A 21,204-nucleotide genomic window follows, 5' to 3' on the forward strand; every position below is an offset into this window, starting at 1 on the left:
TATAATTACACTTCATTATCCATCCAAAAACTGTAAACGATTCAACTTTTTCTTTTGTTTTTATCTTGGAAATGCACTGAAATTTCTCAATTAACGCAATCTCTATGCTGATATCTACACAGACTGCAAAAAGTGATTTCTTAAAGCAGATCAATAAAACTGCTAAATTAAATGTTAACCTTTTTAAAAAATAGTTATTATTATTATTATTTTTGCTGATGTATCTTGGGCAAAAATTATGCAAAGATTTGTTTGTTCTTGCTGTTGATTTAAACGTCATTCCCAAATTTTTTCAGAGCACGTAAATTCTTGTCGTGTAAATGGGTTTCAAACGGTGCTGTTTAGCCTGAGATCCTTGGGGATTTGTGAAGAAAGACAGACAGGGCCCCAATCATCCAATCATGTGTTTACACAGAAATTCACATCATTCTAACACTAACATTCCTGCATGCAGCATGCTTTCAATTTCCTCTATGATTATGTTGTTGCTTTATTAAGTCAATGCCTTTCAGCCATTTTTGCCGTATCTTAATATGGCCATAATGATATCATTCTCGCCTATTCGACAAATATCACAAAATACTTTCTTTTTTTTTGGCGTCACTGTCTTGAGGCATAGATTCTTTTTTTTTTTTTTTTTAAGGCAAACATAAAATAAAATCATTTCTGCCATCTACCTGAATGCAAAACAGAGTTATCATTCTAAAACTATCTCTTAGTCTAAAAAAGTGTTTTGGTCCAGATCCAATGTAAACTTTTTTTCTCTCTCTTTTTCCCCTGATACATTTGTTTGTTTGGTTTTCTTGCAAATTGACTAAAATCTGCATCTATTGACCAGAAATCACAAAGGTGGAGAAACTTTACAAAGGGTCTTGGTGCTGCACTTCTTTGAATGAATATTCTCTTGTTAAAAAAATGTTTATAATTAAACAAAGTTTCGAAGTCTGTGTCAAAAGATTTGGTGTCGGATCCAAATGCCATGTTGAACATTTGTGGGAACTAAGACAATACCTTACTACCACTGAATATTTACGTCCTTTCTCAAAAAAAAACATCATTAACTTTGGTGTTTTTAACATGTTCATATATGATGAACATATATGAAGAAAATTAAGCTTAAAGTTGTATTTTTGGGTGTTTTATCATCAAAATCGTCGTGACTCAGGAGCAGATGAAAAAATGTCATTGGACAAAAGCTTGTCAATTTGACATAGAACCTACAACTGCAAGCTGCAAGCTTCCTGCTCCGCTCCATTCTGATGAATCCACTTGCAGACAAATGGATCCATGAACGTCTTTGTTTTCCTGGTCTAAACTGGAATCTGGATCAAAACTCTACGTCTGGTAGGCTCTGATATTGCAGTTACAGTATGTTAGGTTGGGGTTTGTTAGATGCTGTAAGCTAGCAGGAGAGTGCAAAACAAAGGGATGATGGGAAATGGAGAAAGGTTTACTCCATGGCGACGGTCACACACCCACAACTCCGAGGCGAATTTCTTATAAACTACCGCTGCTCTGCAGAAACAATGTCTTTTTTCTTGTTTTGGCTTAAAAAAGCCATACTCATTGTGATAAGAGCTCAAAAGACGATTGGAGTGGAACTTGTACGTTTATTTGGGTTTGGTGAAGTTTTTTCCCTTTAACTGTTCAGGAGCTCAAACCCTCTGCTCTTTCTTTGTAACTGTAATGTAACCAAAACGTATCGAACCAAGTCTGTTTGGAAGGCGTCTGATTGATTGTATGCAAACTAGCACTTTTGGTTTAATGTGGACAACAAACTATGGTCCATTGAAACCAAACTGACCTACAACAAACAAAGTAAATGTGAAAACTCCCAAGTAATATCTCCACTGCATTTGATTACACAAGGTAGATGGCATAAATCGATTGATATTTTTATTCCTGGATTTCGTAGCATGCCTTTTTTTATTTGTGATTCCATTCAAACGACTTGCTTTTGTCTGCATTTCTGTTGAAGCTGTAAGCCATTTTTGCGGTCGCAGCGTCATCAAATGATCTGTTGTTCCTCATTATTTTATTTTTTTATTTTATTTCCAGTTGTCCTTTATGGTCTGTTTTGTTTTCTTTTGGAAACATCATCACATGATTCTGTTCTTTGTCACTTTTTATGTTTCAAAAAATTTCATAAGATGGCAACAAACTGTGTTTTATGACGATGCTCACATTAGCTGTAAATTCCAAGAAGGCCTATTGGGTTTTTTATTTCCCATATATTCTGATGCTTTGAAAGGTGATAGTGTGACATTTTAGCATTGTAATCTCACTTTTTCTTTGTTTATCTGCAGTTAATTCTGGCACCTGCATTTATTTATGTCATCAATAGTTGGTTCTTCATGTTTAAACAGGAACAATAGTCTCCTGTTGTCATAAGGATCCGTTTTTTCTAATCGAGGAAAAAGGAAACATGTATTTAAAAAACATGGGGACCCATATCATAGCCTTGGAGAACTCCACAATTCTATTTTTCATTTGCCATATTTTCTGATAGCCTTTTTTTTTAACTGCAGAATAGACACACATGTTTTATAAGGATAAATGCTAAAGTTCTCAAGACGATACATAAAAACCGCCACAACAACAACAGTCAGCTTTGATCCCTTAATTAAATTCTTGTGCATCATGTTAAATTCCAAGGTATTATTCAAGGGGATGAACCTGTATCATCCCCTGAGTTCTGAGCTCTTGCAGTTTCAAGTGGAACTTGAAAAAAGAGGGAACTGTGTAAAAACTATTTGCATGTGTAGAAACTTGATCCATATGTGTTATGATTGAATAACGAGAAATGAGCCATCTTATGAGATTACTCTGTTATCTTCCCCTGTCTAACAAAAGTATATTGTGTTGTTGGTTGTTTTCCCTCAGAAGACATGGCATGCTTAAAGCTGGTATCCTTCACATAGATTTGAGCAGGACAGTAAACACCAGCTGCTGGTGGTGTGTTTGTCTGCAGGATTTCACAACATTTAAATCTTCCCCCTGTCCTGTTTCTGTGCAGACGAAGCAAAAGGACAGAATTCCAACTTCTCAAAAGTCATTTTGCTCAAGTTCAGGGCAGGCACGGGAGACTCGGCTGGTAAACCAATTAAGTCTTAGGGATTGGAAGTTTGGTCTTCAGTCCTGCCCTATGTGAAAGTGTCACCAGACCAAAAATAAGCCCCTTTGGTGTTAATGTGAGAACAAAATTGTGGGAAACCTGAACTGAAGTTGGCATAGAGCAGGAAAATTGCTGATACAGACTTTCAGCATCCTAAATACCTTACACTTTACTGGAAAGTCCACTCTGTTAGAGATCAGAGATTGCCTATTTCTGCTTCTAGAAAATCTATATGTTTATCACTCTGACATGGGACGATAAAAACTGCATCTAAAACAGTTGTGACCACCTTTGAAATATTTCTCTTTGTAAATTTAGTATTTCATTAAATTTAGCTATCGGTTAGGGCTAGTCAACGTAAAAGAAATTGTGAACCTAATCTCCTACCCCTCCAGCTTCTCCCTACCAGTACATTCATCCCTTCAAGTGGAGAGAGATGGAAAAATATGGGCTTTGTCCGAATTCCTACGCTACTCACTGCATAGTGTACTAGATAGTGTGTTCGCCATTTTGTAGTGCTGTCCGAATCAACAATTCCAAAATCGAGTTCCCAACAAATGTCTCTGTAAAAAACCAGTATGCAACGATGCTCATTAGATTGGCGAATATAGATCACAATGCATTGCGTAAAATCAACTCTTGCAAAAGAAATTCATTTAAATGTAAACCATCAACGTTTGCCTCTTTAGAACACAGTGTTTTCATAAATAGCTGTCAAAAAATGCTCATATCAATTCGATTTTCACTTTGTGAAATCGGTGACGTCATATTTACCGTGAAAAAAAAAAGGGCTGAGCATGGTGTCCGAATTGCATTTAAAATCCAGGGCACTAGATAGTCCCACACTATTTCGTTCTTTAGCCGTTAGGAATTAAGGTGGGAATAATGACATATCCATAGCATCTCCAAATTCGGATGTTACTACCGCTTGATGATGTCATCAGTAGTTGCTGTTCATATATGTTAATGCGTAGCCAACAGCACTTGCAAAACACAAAACATCGATTTTATAACTTCAAAAAGTCACGCACAAACAAAAATCAATACTTACACTTAAATGTAATCGCCTCTGCATGACAGCACACCCACGTGAAGAAATGTGTTTCTTCCCCACACCACAGTGCGATGCGGATTACCCTACCTAACCCTAAATCACTATGTTTTCCCCTTAAAATAAACACTTTTGGACCCCCCACAGCTTCAAATGTCCCTAAAATCTGAGCAATAGGGAGAACATATGAAGGAAGGGAAGCAATTTGGAATGGAGTGCCAGCTCTAACAAACCCACCTACCTCAACGCTTAGGGTCTCATTAATATTTGCAGAGGTTTTACTCTGCTCCAAATCTGAATATTATTTTTTTCCCTTGTTCTATGATCAACATTAAGAACAACATTTGAAGCAACTTCCTTATTTACTACATTTGTGTTGAGTATAACCCATAGCTCTCCCTGTAGGCCACATTGAACTTTAAAAAAAAAACAAAAAGATTTTAAATCATCCATGATCTGTTTCAGATGTCTGTCGTTTCAGTTTAGCCTAACAAGTATCACCCGTTTTAATCCCCACACGTATTTTTAAATTATATTGGATTCTAATTGAGGTACAAAATTCCATTTATGTCGAGTAAAAAGTTGACAGTCCTTAGGGTTCAGTTCAGCCGTAATTTTTCTGTCATGTCAAAGTGAAAAAACATATTTTTAAGTATATATATATATTTTTTTCATAAAAACCAAAAGTGACAAATGTTGTGAAATTGCAGTCTCAACTCGCCAGCCTGCTTGTCCTTCGCCACTAATGCACACAGCATGCAAATATGATAGATAGCAGCTTTAACCTGATCTTCTGACTCAATGCATCATGCTTTTCCGCACCAGTATGAATAACATGCAAGTTTTAATTTTGCTCCTGTCATTGTTATAGTGAAGCTGTGTCCCCGTCCCGTACTCAAACCTTTATTCTAACGTGGAGTGGGAAAAAAAGAACATCTTTGGGTTGGTTTTCTTGTCCCAGCCTATACTTCATTGTAGTGGGATGAATTCCAGTGTGGCACAGACAGAAAACATTGCATCATGGTCTTGTTTGGCTACCAGAACACACTGTTACACGCGCCACGTGTTTGTTTTATGGGACCGGGACACAGCGTCCATCTACTGTCCGTGTAACATCGGTCAGTTCTTTCTGTGCCCAGTTTGCTGTGTTGTTTGTTTTCTACTTTCCCTAAATGCAACTTACTTTAAGCATGCATCAACATCCTGCAGTACAACTAAAACAAAACCAAATGATGATAGTAATAACCCATTCTCAGCTAGTTTCGTCTCACTCCGGTGTACAGCCGGACTGCACGGCCGGGTCATGTTTAAAGACTAACATTACAGACAGACTCTTCATCAGGGAACGCATGAGAGAGGAGCCCGTTGCGCCGTCGAGCGCCTCTCTCAGCAGTGTCTGTTTTCTATTGTGTGCATCTGGTTGTAGTGTGTGCAAAATTTAAATGGCTTTGTTCTTTCATCTTAACATTTTTCATGTGATAGTTTAAACGGGTCATTTTTTATCCAGTTGATTGCTGGCATTTTGGTTCTGGTTATGTTTTTTGGCATATCTGTTTTCTTGCTTTTCCTCTCTTAAATTAGATAATATTCATCCAAATCATAGAGTGAAATATTTTTTATATAATCTGACTTTTTGAGGTTTGGGACTGCTTCATTTACTAGATTGTGTTTCTTTTTCCCTGCTGAGTGATATCCTGACAAATTTAAACAAAGAACCGGTGCAAAAAGCAAAATCCAAGCTCCACTTCAAGCCTTTTTTGAACCCACAAAAACCCACAAATTAGTAGACAAAGCAGTTCCAGACCAAAGTCTTGCGTCACAATTTTAAGACTCCTTAAACTCTATTTTGACACGATAAATTCTGTTAAATATTATATTGACTTTAAAAAATGAATTGCATGGCTAAGAAGTTGCAGTTTAGGGTTTGTAAGACATGTCAGTGTAAGAGTTCTTATGTTTTTTTTTCTGTAGATGGGCATGAATATTGCTCATTGTTTGTATATCCCCATCCCTTCCTTACAGCCAAAAGCTCTAATGCCGCCCGACCGCTTCGTACTGCCTTTACATGGACATGGCAACTGACTTACACTGTCACCCTCATCATCCTCATTTCCTATGTAGTATGTTCATAGGTCCCACCCCTTCTTCACCTCCTCCCTTTTCTTCAGAAATACTGAAATATATAGTCATCCCTCCATTCTACACGAAAGAACAAATTAAGCAAAAACTGTAACATGGATAGATTATAGGTCCACATGAGTCTGTTGGAATGAAAAAATGCAGATAGACATTTTTGTAAAGAAGAAACAAATTATTTACAAGGAAAAACGACATAAAAAACAGAATTCTGGTGTTTATTTTTCTGTTATGTGGTGTGGATGTATGTGCTGTTGCCTCCCTGTACCGTCATGTTTTAAGAAAGAAACCAATCTACAGTGGATTTAATTGATATTTTTACGGTACCAAATGGATATCCAACATTTTTACATAACTTTTCCTTTTTAAATTCTTTTTCACATGCCTAAATCATGCGGGCAATTTGTTGATGTAAGTTGAAAACACACTCTATGCATGTTGAACTGGTGGTTAGTTGTGAGATTCAGTCTCTATGCATGAGCCGCATGTAATGTAATGAACTTGTGGGTGTTTGTGCTCAATTGTGCTATTTTGCATAAAAAATGTGCAGCATGAAGACGAGAACCACTATTAAATTTCAGCTCAGAGATACCAGAATCTGGACAAAACCACTGGAGCCTTGATCCCACCAAATGCCAAAGCTGGGTGGACGCAAAGCAACGCTGTTTCAAGATAAAAATACTTGGAATCTAAACCATTTCACCAATCAGAGTGGTTGTCAAAAATACATCTCACAGAAACATATAATAAAACAATAATCCACGGCACAAGCCATTCACTCAGGTTCTGCTTTTTCATAGAGAAAACTACTTTTTCATTTTATATCACAATCAGAATCTTTATTGTCATTATGCAGTGCATCATGACATTTATTTCAGCAGCACTTTTCCAATAAATATTAAAAAATATATGGGAATTTACTTAAGTGTTGAAGTATTATTTAAACTTTTTTTTTAATGATGCTATCAATATTTTAACTTTAAATTACGTCCTGAATAATTTATGAAAAGTAGTATTTAAATATGTCTAAAGACTTTTTTAAATTAAATTCTAAATAAACAAGAACAGACGAAATGTAATTACAAGGTTACATTACATAAAGCATATAGCTTGTTTACATCTTTTCAGGTTGGATTTTCTTTCACATACACATCGTCATGACGACATAGTGGCTCCTAAAATATTTAATAAGCGACTACAAAATAAAACACGCTTTTTGAACTATCGTGACTCTTCCACCATTTATGCAATTGACGGACACTAGCATTCAAAATGTAACCAAAAGCTTCAAGAGTAAATGTAGCAAGGAGAACTACATAGCTAGAAAAAAATAAATAAACAAACTGAGAGGGAAACCAGGCATCCACAGGCTTTGAACAGGCTGAAGCATAAATTCATCTCAGCACTTTAGCCGCCTCTCAAGCAGGGGTTTCTGGGAGTTTTTAAACTTCCCTCCAAGCCTGGCGATCGGTGGAGAGAACTCTTCAGTCAGCTCTGCAGGAGTTGGGATCAGTAGACCTTGACAGATGCTGAAATTCACACAAATGCAAAAGACCAGGGGTCATAACAACTTAATTCCATTGGATTTTGACACATAAAACAGCCAGCAGATATGCACCAATATGCAACGCTTTACACTTCTACTTTACAGTAGTAAAGTGTTGCATAATGGTACAAAGTTTTTATTTTCCGCAACAAAAACAGCTTATTTACATTAACTGAATAAACACTTTATTACTGTAAATGTTGCATCTCTGCACAAAGCTACTTTTCTCTGCTTCAGAATCCATTGAAATGACGTTCATTGTGTAAGCCAGGCATGTCATAAGTCCGGCCCAAAATTTCCACCGGCCCACAGGCTCCTGTCAAAAAATCAATAATATGCGCCCCCCAACACTTTCTAGAAATTGTGTACAATTTCTCGATTAGTTAAATTTTGTTACTAGCCACGGTTAACCAGTGGCAAGACTGACGCGGGACACTTTCGAGTTCATTTTTCAATAAGAAGGAAAGTTGAAAGCTCTTTCCTTGTATTGCATATGTATTTAGACATATGTCTGTTCTGTTCTATGTGAAGAGATGAAAAATATCCAATTCTAAAAAAAATTTTTACATGTTACAATAAGAGTTCAAAATACGTGAGCTGATTGGTTGGCCCTCACCAAATCTGGTTCTGTTTGAAGAATTGTGGACACCCCTGGCATTGAATAATTACAGTAATTCAAAGAACTGCAGCTAAAGCTCGGGTGTTAAACTTTAACAGTTGGTAGGACTTAGACTTTCAGCTTACCTCCAAGAAGCTTTTGGCCACAAAGTTATTTATGAAGTTATTTTGGGTCATAGTTTAACAAAATTTTCATGTCACAGTGCTGCTCCCGAGATAGAATTGAAAATCTTTAAAAGTATGTCAAACTACTCGTAGCACAATGGAGGCCAGTTAAAAAGCCAAAGACAAGAATGGAGGCTCATTAAAATGGGTACACTAATTTGATGAGTTGAACATAACCGGTGTTCTGCGTCATGTGAAAAACCCTCTTTGCTGAGCAATTAGTTTATTAGCATGGGGGGAGGCCTTTGTGGTAATGGCCTATCAGTGGAGCTCATTCATGAACAACCTCCAACGTGGTCTAGGATTATGCTCATTAAAAACCTTTATTATAGAGACCTTTAAGGAGCAGTTTGAGCAGTGTTTTTTGAAATAGGTCGTAAAAATGTTCCAAAACAGAAAAAGTTCCATCTACTTCACACAAAGTAATTAATTAGTTTAGTATGTAAAGCAATTTGAACTAATCATTTTCTGAGTAAATTGAAGAACTCCCTCTCTCTCTCCCTCTCTCTCTCTCTCTCTCTCTCTCTCTCTCTCTCTCTCTCTCTCTCTCTCTCTCTCTCTCTCTCTCTCTCTCTCTCTCTCTCTCTCTCTCTCTCTCTCTCTCTCTCTCTCTCTCTCTCTCTCTCTCTCTCTCTCGCGCTCTCTCGCTCTCTCTCTCTACATATATAAGTCTTTGTGAATCTGTTCTAGATCTGTGAATTGTTTGGGTCTATTTCTATTTAAACATAGAATATGACAAAACTTTATTTAGCATAAATGTTCAGGAAACTTACATACTTTATTTGTATTTTATTTTTTTTGTAAAGAAAAACTACCATGCCCCTACCGTATTTACTTTATGGAACCCAGGTCCAGACTTGCACTCTCCCAAAATGTGCCCCCTGATTGGTCGGCTCAAATGGTCTGATCAGACAACGCCCACTTTTTCTGTTTCAGCTCTGCAGTCTGAATTTCCAAGCAGTAGTTTATAATCCCTGTTTCAGTCAAAGATTTTGGACTTTTTCAGTTTCAATGCCTCAGTTGGGGCAAGGTTTGCTTTTAATCTCCACAAATGTAACACAAAAGCTGAATTAACTAACAAATGAAGCTAACTTTTAGAGTAAAGTAGCTATTGTTCTCTCTTCACTTTAGTGTCTATAGATGACGGTTTCTTAACCTCTCAAAACTCCCTGTTCTGCATGTTTTCGGTTCCCGCGATTAAACTCGCTTTCCTTTAATAACTGTTCCTATCAGGCCTTTATAGAAGTTCATGGTAAGTTTACGCAGGACAATAAAAAACATGTAGAATAGTCATTTCAGAGAACCTTAGCTGCATTCACATCAAATGCAATTTACGCTGTAGGCATGTCCAGTTAAGTTAATGTACAGACATGATCAGAAGTCCTGGCCTGTTTTGAGCATCAGGTATATAGCGGCGCTCTAGCTGCAGCCCATTTTCTGAAGTTTCCAATGTTCAAATATCTGAACTTGGGCAAAGTTTGCATCATATCAACCATTCAGGATCTCAGATTTGGCCTGTGATGTGTTGATGAAGTGATCAGGGAAGCGGATTCCAAAACCTATATGGAGGAAATTTTGATCATTCTCCTCCTGAACTTTACAATATTTTTCTTATTTTTATCAAAGCAAGAATAAAAATAAGAGTGTGCTAATTTTATTCATTTTTTTTCCATCCTCTGATGCGGGACAGCCAGTCATCAAACTGGATCACAGAGAGTAGCACTGGTAGCGGCCACCATTCAGACGCAGCTCCCGCAGTAGACTGTGAAACTCCCAATGCTGGAGAGTCTCTGAATAGTCTACTGAACCCAGACTGCCAATTTTATTAACATAATTTTGGACAAGCATCGAGCAGCAAAGTTGACACAGGGTCAAAACAGAGGTGGAGTGTCGGGCCCCGCCTTTGCCAAATAGGGGGGTCCGGTTAAATTGCTACACCCAAAAGATTCAGGACCAGGGGAAGAGTGCCACACAGAAAACCCAAGGAACAATTGTTTTTTAAACTGCAATAATTTAATCCAATAAAAACATGCAGCCACAACACGACAAAGCCCAAACGGTTAAAACCTAAATAACTAAGACCAAATGTTTAAAAAGGTAGTAAAAACAGTAAAAAACTTTAAAGAGGGACCTCATAAAAACATTGTTAAAATAGTTAAAAGAAATAGTCCATGAAGCACCAGGGAGACAGGTCCTGCAGTCAGCCACAGTCTTGTCTTTGTCCACCCTCGCAGGCGTGGTGGGGTGTTCCTCCCAACATCTACCTGCAGAGTGAAGATAGATCCTGCGAGTATCTCAGCTGTGTGGGGTAAACAGGCCTGGCTATATGCAGGGTGAGAGTGCCACTGGAAGGGTAGAGGATACTCACACACCGGCAGGGCTCCTCACCCTGCCTATGAGTGTATGTCGCACTGTGGCACTCCTGTCCTGGAGAAGACTCCTACACCAACTGCAGCTCCAGCCACACAGTTTGCTCCAGTGCTGTGTCCTTCAACAGCTACCAGCTGCTCTCTCTCCTTTCTCCTGCTGCCAGTGCAGCTTTATGGGTGGGGCCATCAGCTTACTGATTGGACACACCTGGGTGTCCAATCTGGGACTCAGTCTTCATGGGGGTGAAACAACACAAAAACCAACTCCAACATAAAAGCATGCAAACAAAAATCAGAGAAGACTTCCTCCATCAAAACAAACTTCAACACAAAAGCATGCAAAAAATGACAGGAAAAGGTTTCACCACACAACAGGAGGGCGCACATTTGACATGGGAATCGTGTTTTGTGCGAATGCAGCTTCAGTTGACAAAGAATGCTCTCATAAGGCCCCTTTGCCAATTCATGTTGTCCTTATGGACCAGGCTTTCTCCTAGTATTATTACATTTTCTGACCTGATGGCATTCGGCTATGCATTTGTAGATCCCAGTTTGTAAGCATTAATATCCTCAAAAGCCTACATCTACATAGACAGCTCGGAACACCTCAAATGAGCTAATCTGACGTCAACATTGATTTTCCCACCATTTATCAGTTCCATTGAAAACATCAAAGCCATTACACATGATTGTGAACTTGTACTTTACAAAAAGAACACTAAAATGATAACTTGCTTGATATTTCTTGGCTCCCTAATCATTGATTAAATTTCTAAAATGCATGTTAACCCCTTATGCTGATTTCTGTCAAGTTTATTTTCATAGCTGATTCTTAAATCTGTGTGTAGATGTTGCCTGCTTTGTTTGTTTCTCCATATTTATTGTCTAATTGACAATAACTTGTTTTCTTCCATCCGCAGGAGTTGAGTTAGTCATCAGAGTGTTTGAGGATCCATTAGTGCACCCCTTTGTAGCTCCCCGTGCACCCTTCATTCCCACTCCCTCAACCCTTCACCCACTCCTTACCATTATTGAGACCACCAAAGAGTCCCTGTCCAAGGCCAGTGAGGCGGGGGTACCTTGCTTGTCGGACCGAGGCAGACCGATTGTGATGATGATGGCATGGTGATATCGGGGTATGGCTCTGGGAAAGCGTACAAGTTCTACCTGCCCCAACTGATGACGAAGATTTTTACTCGACCTTCTCTTGGGTTATGCATAAGACCTTGCCTACATCACGCTTTCGAGGTGACCACAAAGCGAAAGCACCCACCCTGGACAATTAAGCTTAACAAACCTTCCATCTCCAGGCACAGTAGGACCAACAAACCAGTAACCGCAGACCAGAGCCGCACCACCACCACCTCTGCCTCCACCGCAACCTTCCACAATGCTCCGGCCGTACGGCTGGCAATTTCAATATCCGCAAGCTAAAACCCCAGCCCAACCTAGTGTTGCTTCCATAGCCCACATCCTTTGAGGTAGACGGCACCGACTCGAGGAGCCCAATAATAACCTCCCCAATGTTCCGTAATATACCCACAGCACTACCCACAGAGCCAGGCGTCAGGCGAGTCCCAGGGACCTCGGAAGTGGTCCGTGAATCTAGCAGCACCACCGGGATGGTCATCGGAATAGTGGCAGCCGCGGCCCTGTGCATCCTCATCCTCCTGTATGCCATGTATAAGTACAGAAACAGGGATGAAGGCTCCTACCAGGTGGACGAGAGCCGGAACTACATAACCAACTCAGCTGTGCAGAGCAATGGCGCTGTCATGAAGGAAAAACAGCAAAGCCTGAAAAGCAGCAACAAGAAACAGAAAAACAAGGATAAGGAGTATTACGTGTGACTGTGAGACTTTTGTGAACAGAGGAGTGCAAAGAGAAAAGTCACAAAGAGAACTTTTATTCTCAATTTCCATGAGAGGATCTATGACAAATGATGGTATAACGTGGAACTTGAATAATCCTATACTGTGCTGAGTAGTTGAACTGATGATATGTACTGTAACATAAAGCACACTTACTATTAAGCAAAAGCTTAATGACAAGGTCAAATAGCAACTTTCGAAACTTTACACTTCTACCTGGTCAAAGACATTATCAGCATAGAGAAATTTCACAGCACCATACTCCTAAGTGGCTTTTAGAGCTATGTGATCCTTGGCATCAAACAAATTTTTGTGGAATTGTAAAGTCAAAAAGGCTCATAATCTTATACATTTCCAGCATGTGAGCAACATGTAGTGCTTAACAGGAGGGGGGTCAGGAACACAGCAAGTGTAAAAGGACTCTTGTATCAGAAAACTACAAATTTTTATGGTTTATAAATAATATTAGTGTGGTGTCTCAATATTTTTGCTTAACGCAAAAGGAAGAAAAAAGGATTAAAAAGAAGACCAGCAAGGGGAAAAAAGAGCAACTATTTCTGTGTATAAAATAAGTCCAAGACAGCAAAAGGCCATGGGCAGACCTCATACTGTCTGTTTGCTCTGGCATCTAATTCACCACAATTAATCTCATTGTCTGATGGACACAGTGACTCTCTTTGTGGAAAGAATTTGCTGGCTCTCTTGGTAGGAAGCGCCTGATTGTAAAATGCATGCCATCCTGACTCCACGGTAAGGTGCAGTACAGTAACAGTCCAGTAAGGAGTATAACGTTTGGACCGTGTCCTCTTCTGTGCAAATACAGTTCATCATCAGAGCAGGACCCCCTCCCTCGGACCCCCCCCCCCTCCCTCCCCCCAGAAATGTTACAGAAAAACAAGGTCTTGGTGCAAAGCCAGTGGTGGTTTATCTTTTTGCAGAACTGTGTGTTGGTTCATTGCCTATCGTACTCTTTTTCTATGGAGGTGTCAGGAGGAAGACAAATGCAGTACTACAACACTGTTAACAAATGTGTATACAAAAATAAATCAAATATTGAAAGTGTGAATTCTATCTGCTGTCACAGTCAACTGTGTCAAAAAATGAGAAATTTGTTTACATATTTTATTACATGCTATCTGTTGTACTTTGTAGGTAGTAAATTGTACATATACCATGACAGTTGTAATTTTTAGTACCTCTATTGTACAGACTGGAGACATGATTTATCAACAGATTTCATGGCAGAAATCTATTGCCTGTTAATTTACACAAAGAAAGACTTTAAGAAGATTGTGGAGAATCATATTGATATTCATAAAGAATAAAAATGTATTGTTAGCCTAGAAATCTACACACAGATGTTTCTAAAGTTGCATGAATATTTAACTACTTGCAGTTGTCCAACAAATACAAGGTGCCCTTCCTTCTCTACCATGGCGTTTTTGTCCTGGGGTGCACTGACTTTGCTTTTGTTTCTTTGTATTTTTTATAAAGAGTATAAGGAGAGAATTATTATGAAAATGATGAAGGCAGGAGAGATATAAGGGATGGGAGTTGAGTGTCCTAAGGGTCTGGTCATCTCAAGATTGTGTCACCACCTTTTTTTCATTAGTTTACATATTATTTTGAGGATTCTTTGCTGCTCATTTTTCTTTTCATTTTCATTAAAGATGTGAAGACATTTTCTAAGAAATAACATTTTTTGTGTTATGCTTGCTAGTTTTCATGACATTTTTCATCAATTTGATAACAAATAAAGCATTTGGTCATTTTTCTTTCCTCTGAAATTCCTCTTTAGTCATTGGATAAATATGCTCTTGTCCAGGGTAAGACTAAAGCTGGCTACCCAAGGTGGTTTTTAAATCCAAACAGATCTTGAAAAGAGGTAAATGCAGGTGAAAAGATGAATGTAACAAATATTTACAACTCTTTAAATGCACATACTAGAAAATTTGAATGGGACAAATACACTAAACCGTAATAGGATGGGGGATGCAACCTGTGACTCTGGAACCACATGTGGCTCTTATACCCCTCCATTGGGCTCTCTGGGTAAACAAGATGAAACATTTTTAATTTTAAAAAGTAATTGAAAAGTTAAAAAGGGTAAACTTAAACTTTATTCAACTCATTCCCAAACATTTGAAGGACAGTATGTTTCACAAGTAACAAATCTGTAACAAATCTGTGTGTGCCGTGTACCAATGATGATCAATAACACAACCAGAATTAAGATGCTCCAGATTATGAGGCGGATTGTCTATTTTTGGATAAATTCATGGATTTGAAGTGTGCCTCATGGTTTAAAAAATACTTTAAAGGTTACTTAATTAGCTCTGATTTAACTTTAGTTATTTAGCTTTAGAAATTTCTTTCTGAGATGCCCCACAAACAGTAACAAGTAAACTTTTTTTTAATCATTGCAGACATTACACTACTACATTTGCTGCAATGACATAAGTCTATGTATCACAGAGTGTCTTTTATTTTTAAAGGAAGTAAACCCCTGTCAAAAGTTAAACTATTTCATATTTTGGAGGGGATAAAAAGGCTGTTTACTCTTTATATTTTATTTATAACCAAAAAGCAATAGTTCCTTTATATTCATCATAATAGGGACAATAACATAAATTAGAATGTGAAATAAACCTTTTTATCTCCTGGATTATTGTCAGTGAGAAATCAACCCGAATGGGTTACAGGTTGCAGACCCTTGTTCTAGGGGACCTAATATATCATTTAATATGCTTTTTTTATATTACCAACAGGTCTTTCTGGATGTGTAAGTTTAATGCATGAATGTTTGTTCATTCATTTTCTTGTGTAATGCAACCGGAGGGGGTGTAATCCAGTGATGGTCCTGAATCCGGATGAATTCAGAAGCTTGTGTCAGATAAAGCTTCTGACGTTAAGCAAACTAATACAAACTTCATACTGGATCAGTTGTGGCGAGGGGTTAAGAACAACTGCCACCAACCAACAGGGAAAGACTTAGATAAAAGGTTGTTATTGTAAATAAGAACATGTTAATAGCTTACCTGGTTAAATAAAGGCTAAATAAAATGAAAGGAAAGGCAGGAGTGTAGAACTTGAGGTTTGAATGTAGGGACTTTGACAGGAAAACCAGAAAGTTAGTAGACAGGATGGACAGAAGAAAGGTAGGAAGAAAGGTGAACCCCATTAGTCTACAAGTTGGAGACTGTGTTAGTTCGTTAAAGTATGTGGCAATCATAAGCTTTTAGACAGATGAAAGCAAACTGTACTGTTCCTCAAAGACAGCATACTCGTAGCCAGAGTCGACTTCATCTTCCCCCTGACATAACAGAAGACTAGGAGCAAGCTGAAGTTGAAACGATCATTTCTGGGAAACAGGCTGTCTTTCCAGTAAGATTCCTGTTCACCTGGACCAACCGTGGGCCGGGTGGGTGGCTGCCTGGAGTGCGGAGCGGGTCTCCCTTGGGGGGTCCTGGCTCGTACCTGGGGTCGGGGCGGGGGGATGCCCGGAACTCCTGGGTGGTGGTGGGGTGCTCGTCTGGGGCTGTGGGCGTCCCTCTCCGGTGGGGCCCTGCGTTGGGCTCTTCCGGCGCGGCGGGGGGCTGCTTTCCTGGCTGGGCTGGGGCGGCGCTCTCTTTCCCTCTGCGCCTCCCTGCTCTCTGGCTCTGGGGGCCTCGCGGCGGTCCTGCTGGCCCTGGCCTGGGTGGCGGTCTTGGTCGCCCGGGGGGCGGTTGTTCCCTGCCTGTTCCCGTGTGGCGCTGGGGGAATTCCGGCTGCCGCTGCTGCTGCGGCGGGGGTATGGGTGTGGGGGTGGCTGGGCGCTCCTCCTCCTTCTTTTCACATTCCACCATCCATTTTAGAAGAACATAAACACTCACCTGAGCACAGGTGTTAGCTCACCTTTGCACTAATAGTTTGCATGATTGAATGAATGAAAGATTTCACACTAGTTGGTTTAAAGGCATAGGTATGCGTTCGTGAACACTATCTGTTTTGTGTGCATGTTGACATGTGGACATTTCTGCGGCTAGCAGGTGTGTTGATAATATTTGAGTGTGTGTGAACAGGCCCCGCCCTTTTTGTACTACATGTGAACCGTACCGTAACGATAAACAACCAGTAAACCTGCCTGCTCTATGCTGCTTCATGGTCTTACCCCCCTTCCCCTCCTATTATCACCCTCCTACCCCCCCCTCTCTCTAACGTCCCTCTCTCTTGTTCCCCTCTTTCCTTTTCCGTCCGGTCCAACACCAAAGATTTTCAAACATGATTGAAATTAATAAAGTTTGGCCTCAATTACAAAAGGGGTTTATTCAGACATACCTTTGGTTTGTCTGAAGATGAATAACCCCTCTTGTTAGAATAAAATATGTCCAACACAAGAGGCCCTCAGCTCTCATCTGTTTGCCTAGCTGTTGGACAGGACAAGTTAAAAAAAAAAAAAAAAAAAAAACTGTACTGTTCCTCAAAGACAGCATACTCGTAGCCAGAGTCGACTTCATCTTCCCCCTGACATAACAGAAGACTAGGAGCAAGCTGAAGTTGAAACGATCATTTCTGGGAAACAGGCTGTCTTTCCAGTAAGATTCAGTATGAAAAACGTGCCTGATCATGATCAGCAAATTGAGATTTCTGACTCTGCAGGCATCACTACATCAAGCCTCTCTGGTTACAATAGTCCCTCCCAGGACAGTCTTGTTGTAGGACCTGATCTGTCTGTGGTTAGTCATTCCCCTTTTTCTGATAAAGGACAGGTTCAGAACGCATCTGAGATAGAAAATGAGAAAGAAGAGGACCTTGGAGATCTGGACACAGTTCCTGAACCACAATGACCTGAAGGAGGTGGGGAGCTGCCTGTCCCTCTCTGCCCTCTATTGGGTACTTAGAGCTCCCCTAGTGATGACGATCAGCAATCGGCCCATTTCGAGTCATCTACATGTCCAGTTCCGAGCCCTGTTTTTTTTCTGGTGACACAGACGTATTGCTTAGACCAGTGTTTTTCAACCAGTGTGGTGTGCCGCGGCACACTAGTGTGCTGTGGGAGATGGTCAAGTGTGCCGTGAGAAATTGCCCTCATTAACTGATCTAAAAGCAATTATTACCATCTCCAGGAAATCAGCTCTTTGTTCATCCAAACAGGCCCTGATAAAACACTGAGAAGTTAAGAATATTTAATATCATAAAATTATTTTTTCTTTGTGTTTATATGATTCTATTAAAGACATTTTGATAAGAATAACGGGAAACCGCGATTTAGCTGCAGCTATAACTGTGTAAGGACAAGTCCCGCCCCTTTAACTGTCTCCACCAATCATTCTTGAAGGCTTAATCACATGTCATCAGTCTGACCAATCAGAAGTGGTTAAAGTATTCCCTTCCTTGTTTCGATTTAGCGCAAAAAAGTCTCTCTGTTCTAACAAAAATACCAGCTAAAGCTCGTCTTTAGCGGTGTAGCTTTCCACATAATCTGGTTTCAGACTGGAACAAGTGAACAAAACCATGAAGCTCAAAGACGCTGGTCTTTTGGCGGTCGGCGGATTACGGGCACTACATCTCCCATGATGCAGTAAAGTGACTGTCTTAGCGCACAATGAGTCTCTCCTCTCAACGTCTTAAAACAACGAACACACATCAAACAGTTTTTGAATCTTTTGACTTAATTTTTAATACATCTTTTAGAAAAAACAGCTGCAGCTTCCAGCGTTTTCTGCAACAATTACCACAAAAATGCATGTGAGATTGCAGAGCGGCTGTAGATCAATACAGACTGAGCTTTTTCTTTTTGATTTATTTATCTATTTTTTTGGATGCTGGTGTGCCGCGGGATTTTTGTCAAGGTTAAAGTGTGCCGTGGCTCAAAAAAGGTTGAAAAACACTGGCTTAGACGATCACTTCCAGCCTTGTCGTTTCCAAAATTCTTTATTGGGTTATCCCCGAGTGTCAGCTGTGCAGAGTTAGTTTCAGAGCCCGTCTGATGTTTACACAAAAGCCCTTGGTCTCAGCAATTACCCTATTGTCATTGAACATTGGCTCAGGTGCGAATGGGATGTGTATGGTCCAGACGGAGGGGGCATTATATTGACGAGCTTTGTAGTTCATTCACTTCACGGCTATGTTGAGGGGCTATTGCAGGATTTGTTCTGATTATTGCAAGACTTAGTCCTTGTAAGGGGGCATTTGTGGTGACTTTGTTTGCGGAAATCAGGTGAGTAGTCGCTGCATTACCTCATGAGCAGCAGGGTTGTGTTAAGCGCTGTGAAAACTGTATTGAGGAACTGTCCAGGTTCTTTCGGGTTCTGAAGCTGCTAGGCCTTGATTTGAGCTACACAACAGCAAACTCAGCAACCTTGGACTGGGCGGTAGGAGGCATACACACATAAACCTCCACAAAGCAGTTCTGTGCTTGCACTGAACTAAATGGAGCTGGACTTATGAACATTTGGAGGATGGACAACAGATGCATTTCACTGAACTGACCATGGTTTTGTTTGTGTGTTAATCAAATAGTGTATACTCATGTTCTGCATCTCAGTTTTGTCTGTCTTCATTCAAAACTTCCTCTGAGATGAATTTTGGTCCTGGGCTGTTTTACTGTAGCTAACCAGCTATATTTACTACTTACATAGTTTGTGCTTCTTATTTTAATACTAAGACAACTCGGTTCTAGTAGATATAAAAAGAAAAGTTTTGATTGATTTAAAATTTTTTCCACAGGTGTGATTTCTTGTTTTGCCCTTAAAATAAGAGGCTACTAAAACTAAAATCTAAACATGATGAAAAAAACAGAGTAATTTTGTACAAAACCTTATGCCCAAATAAGTTTCCAGGTGTTAAAAAAGAATATTCTTATATTCTTATATAAAGGAATATATAAGAATATATTCCTATATATTCTGATACATAAGAATAAGAGCATGTGAATATAAGAATATTATGATCACATTTTGTTATGGACAGAAGGCCGGAACACGTTTGCTATAAGCTTTGTCTCATAAAAACAAAAACTGTATAACCGAATTTGTCATCAGAATTTTTAAACCAAGCATAAAACAGTAGGAAATCTTTTTTCCATTATAAACCAGAAAAAAAAATTGTCAACAAGAACTGCTTTCATTTTTTTGGTCCATTGACAGCTCCACTCTCTGAGCCAAAGGCAGCACTTGAAGCTGATCTGTTTGGACTTTAGGGTTTACAGTCATTTATATGTCCACCAACAAACTGAGGCAGCTGTTATTTCTGCTCAACTGTTTCAGCTTTGAAAAGTCTTTCAAAAGAGCCTCAAGTAACACAGTGAAACTGTCCTTCAAGATTACATTTACTATGGTGTGTTTTCCCAGTACAAAAGGTAAGAAAAACTGTGGTTTTTTATGCGTATTTCTTTAATTAAATATTACAAAACAAAATTTGCATCTGTTATTTTATTGACCATCTAATTAGGCAATGATCCTTTTGGGTTCAAAACCAACAGGTTTTAAAAAGTTCCTGGAAAACTAATCACACTTTCAGCCAAAAGAACAAGTATGTAACAAATAGTCTTTATTTTAACTTTTCTGGATATCTTTGACATATTTTCACAAGATCCAGTAAGATTCTAGGCACCAGTAACATTTGGTAACAGATAGGCAACCATAACATCACCTGTTTAAATAAACCTTTAAGAAGTGAGTTATAAGAGAAAGAAAACAAACAAATCTGCTGATCCATTTATGAGCTTTATGGGTTTATTGGCTGACCTTTGCAACTGAGAAGGATGCAGAGATTGTCCAAAGGGAGGAAAGGTGTCAAACAATGGTAAGATAAAAGCTTGGTCTTTAGTGTTTTATCTCCTTCCAGTCCATATATTTTTTATGATAAGAGGGTATCTTGCTCGTGATCTTAAACAGTTCTCACTCTTCTTATGTAACCTGACCTTGGGTTTGCCTCTTTGCATGTCAGGGGGGTTTTCCTAAACTGCTGAGGGGGCTTAGAATCCCACCAGGAGTCATTGGGATAATCATTAGGTTGAGCTTGATACCAAAGGCCAGATTTGGACATTGGTGTGGACACAGGAGAACAGCATCAAAAGAAAGTCCAATACAAAGCCGTGGTCTGATCAACTCTTAGGGGGCTGGAGGAGCCTAAAGTCTTAAGCAGGTATTTGAGGGGGCAGATAATGAGCTGCAGCTGACCAACACGGACCAGAAGCTGTTTCTGCAATCAAAATCAACACACAGGAGGACAATGTAGGAGACACAAAGTCACGCTCATTTCAAATAGTTCTCCAGCAGCAGACCAAATGAAGTCTTCTGTGGGTTTCAGATGTCCATTCCAAACCGGAGTGTGGTGACTGATGTGCACCA

General features: G+C 39.4%; 1 protein-coding gene across 9 annotated transcripts in view; it reads left to right on the plus strand.

Moving 5' to 3' along the window:
• The window catches only part of LOC101169749 (neurexin-3a), a 166,092-nt gene extending 152,344 nt beyond the window's left edge, over positions 1 to 13,748 (plus strand). For 4 of the 9 annotated variants that reach the window (XR_002292949.2, XR_002292951.2, XR_002292950.2 and 1 more), the window contains exons 24-25: positions 6,189 to 6,713; positions 11,921 to 12,034. Coding sequence is in view for 5 of the 9 variants with exons in the window: in XM_020713757.2 (XP_020569416.1) it covers positions 12,546 to 12,850 (305 nt within the window). In the remaining 4 variants the exon portion in view is untranslated. Of the gene's footprint in view, positions 1 to 6,188; positions 6,714 to 11,920; positions 12,480 to 12,545 lie in introns of those variants that run through there. The other 5 variants (XM_020713757.2, XM_020713759.2, XM_020713758.2 and 2 more) reach the window with 2 other exon arrangements.
• The last annotated feature ends 7,456 nt before the right edge of the window (positions 13,749 to 21,204 follow it).

The sequence above is a fragment of the Oryzias latipes genome, chromosome 22 (genome assembly GCF_002234675.1).
Source record: "Oryzias latipes chromosome 22, ASM223467v1".
In the NCBI taxonomy this organism is placed as follows: Eukaryota; Metazoa; Chordata; class Actinopteri; order Beloniformes; family Adrianichthyidae; genus Oryzias; species Oryzias latipes.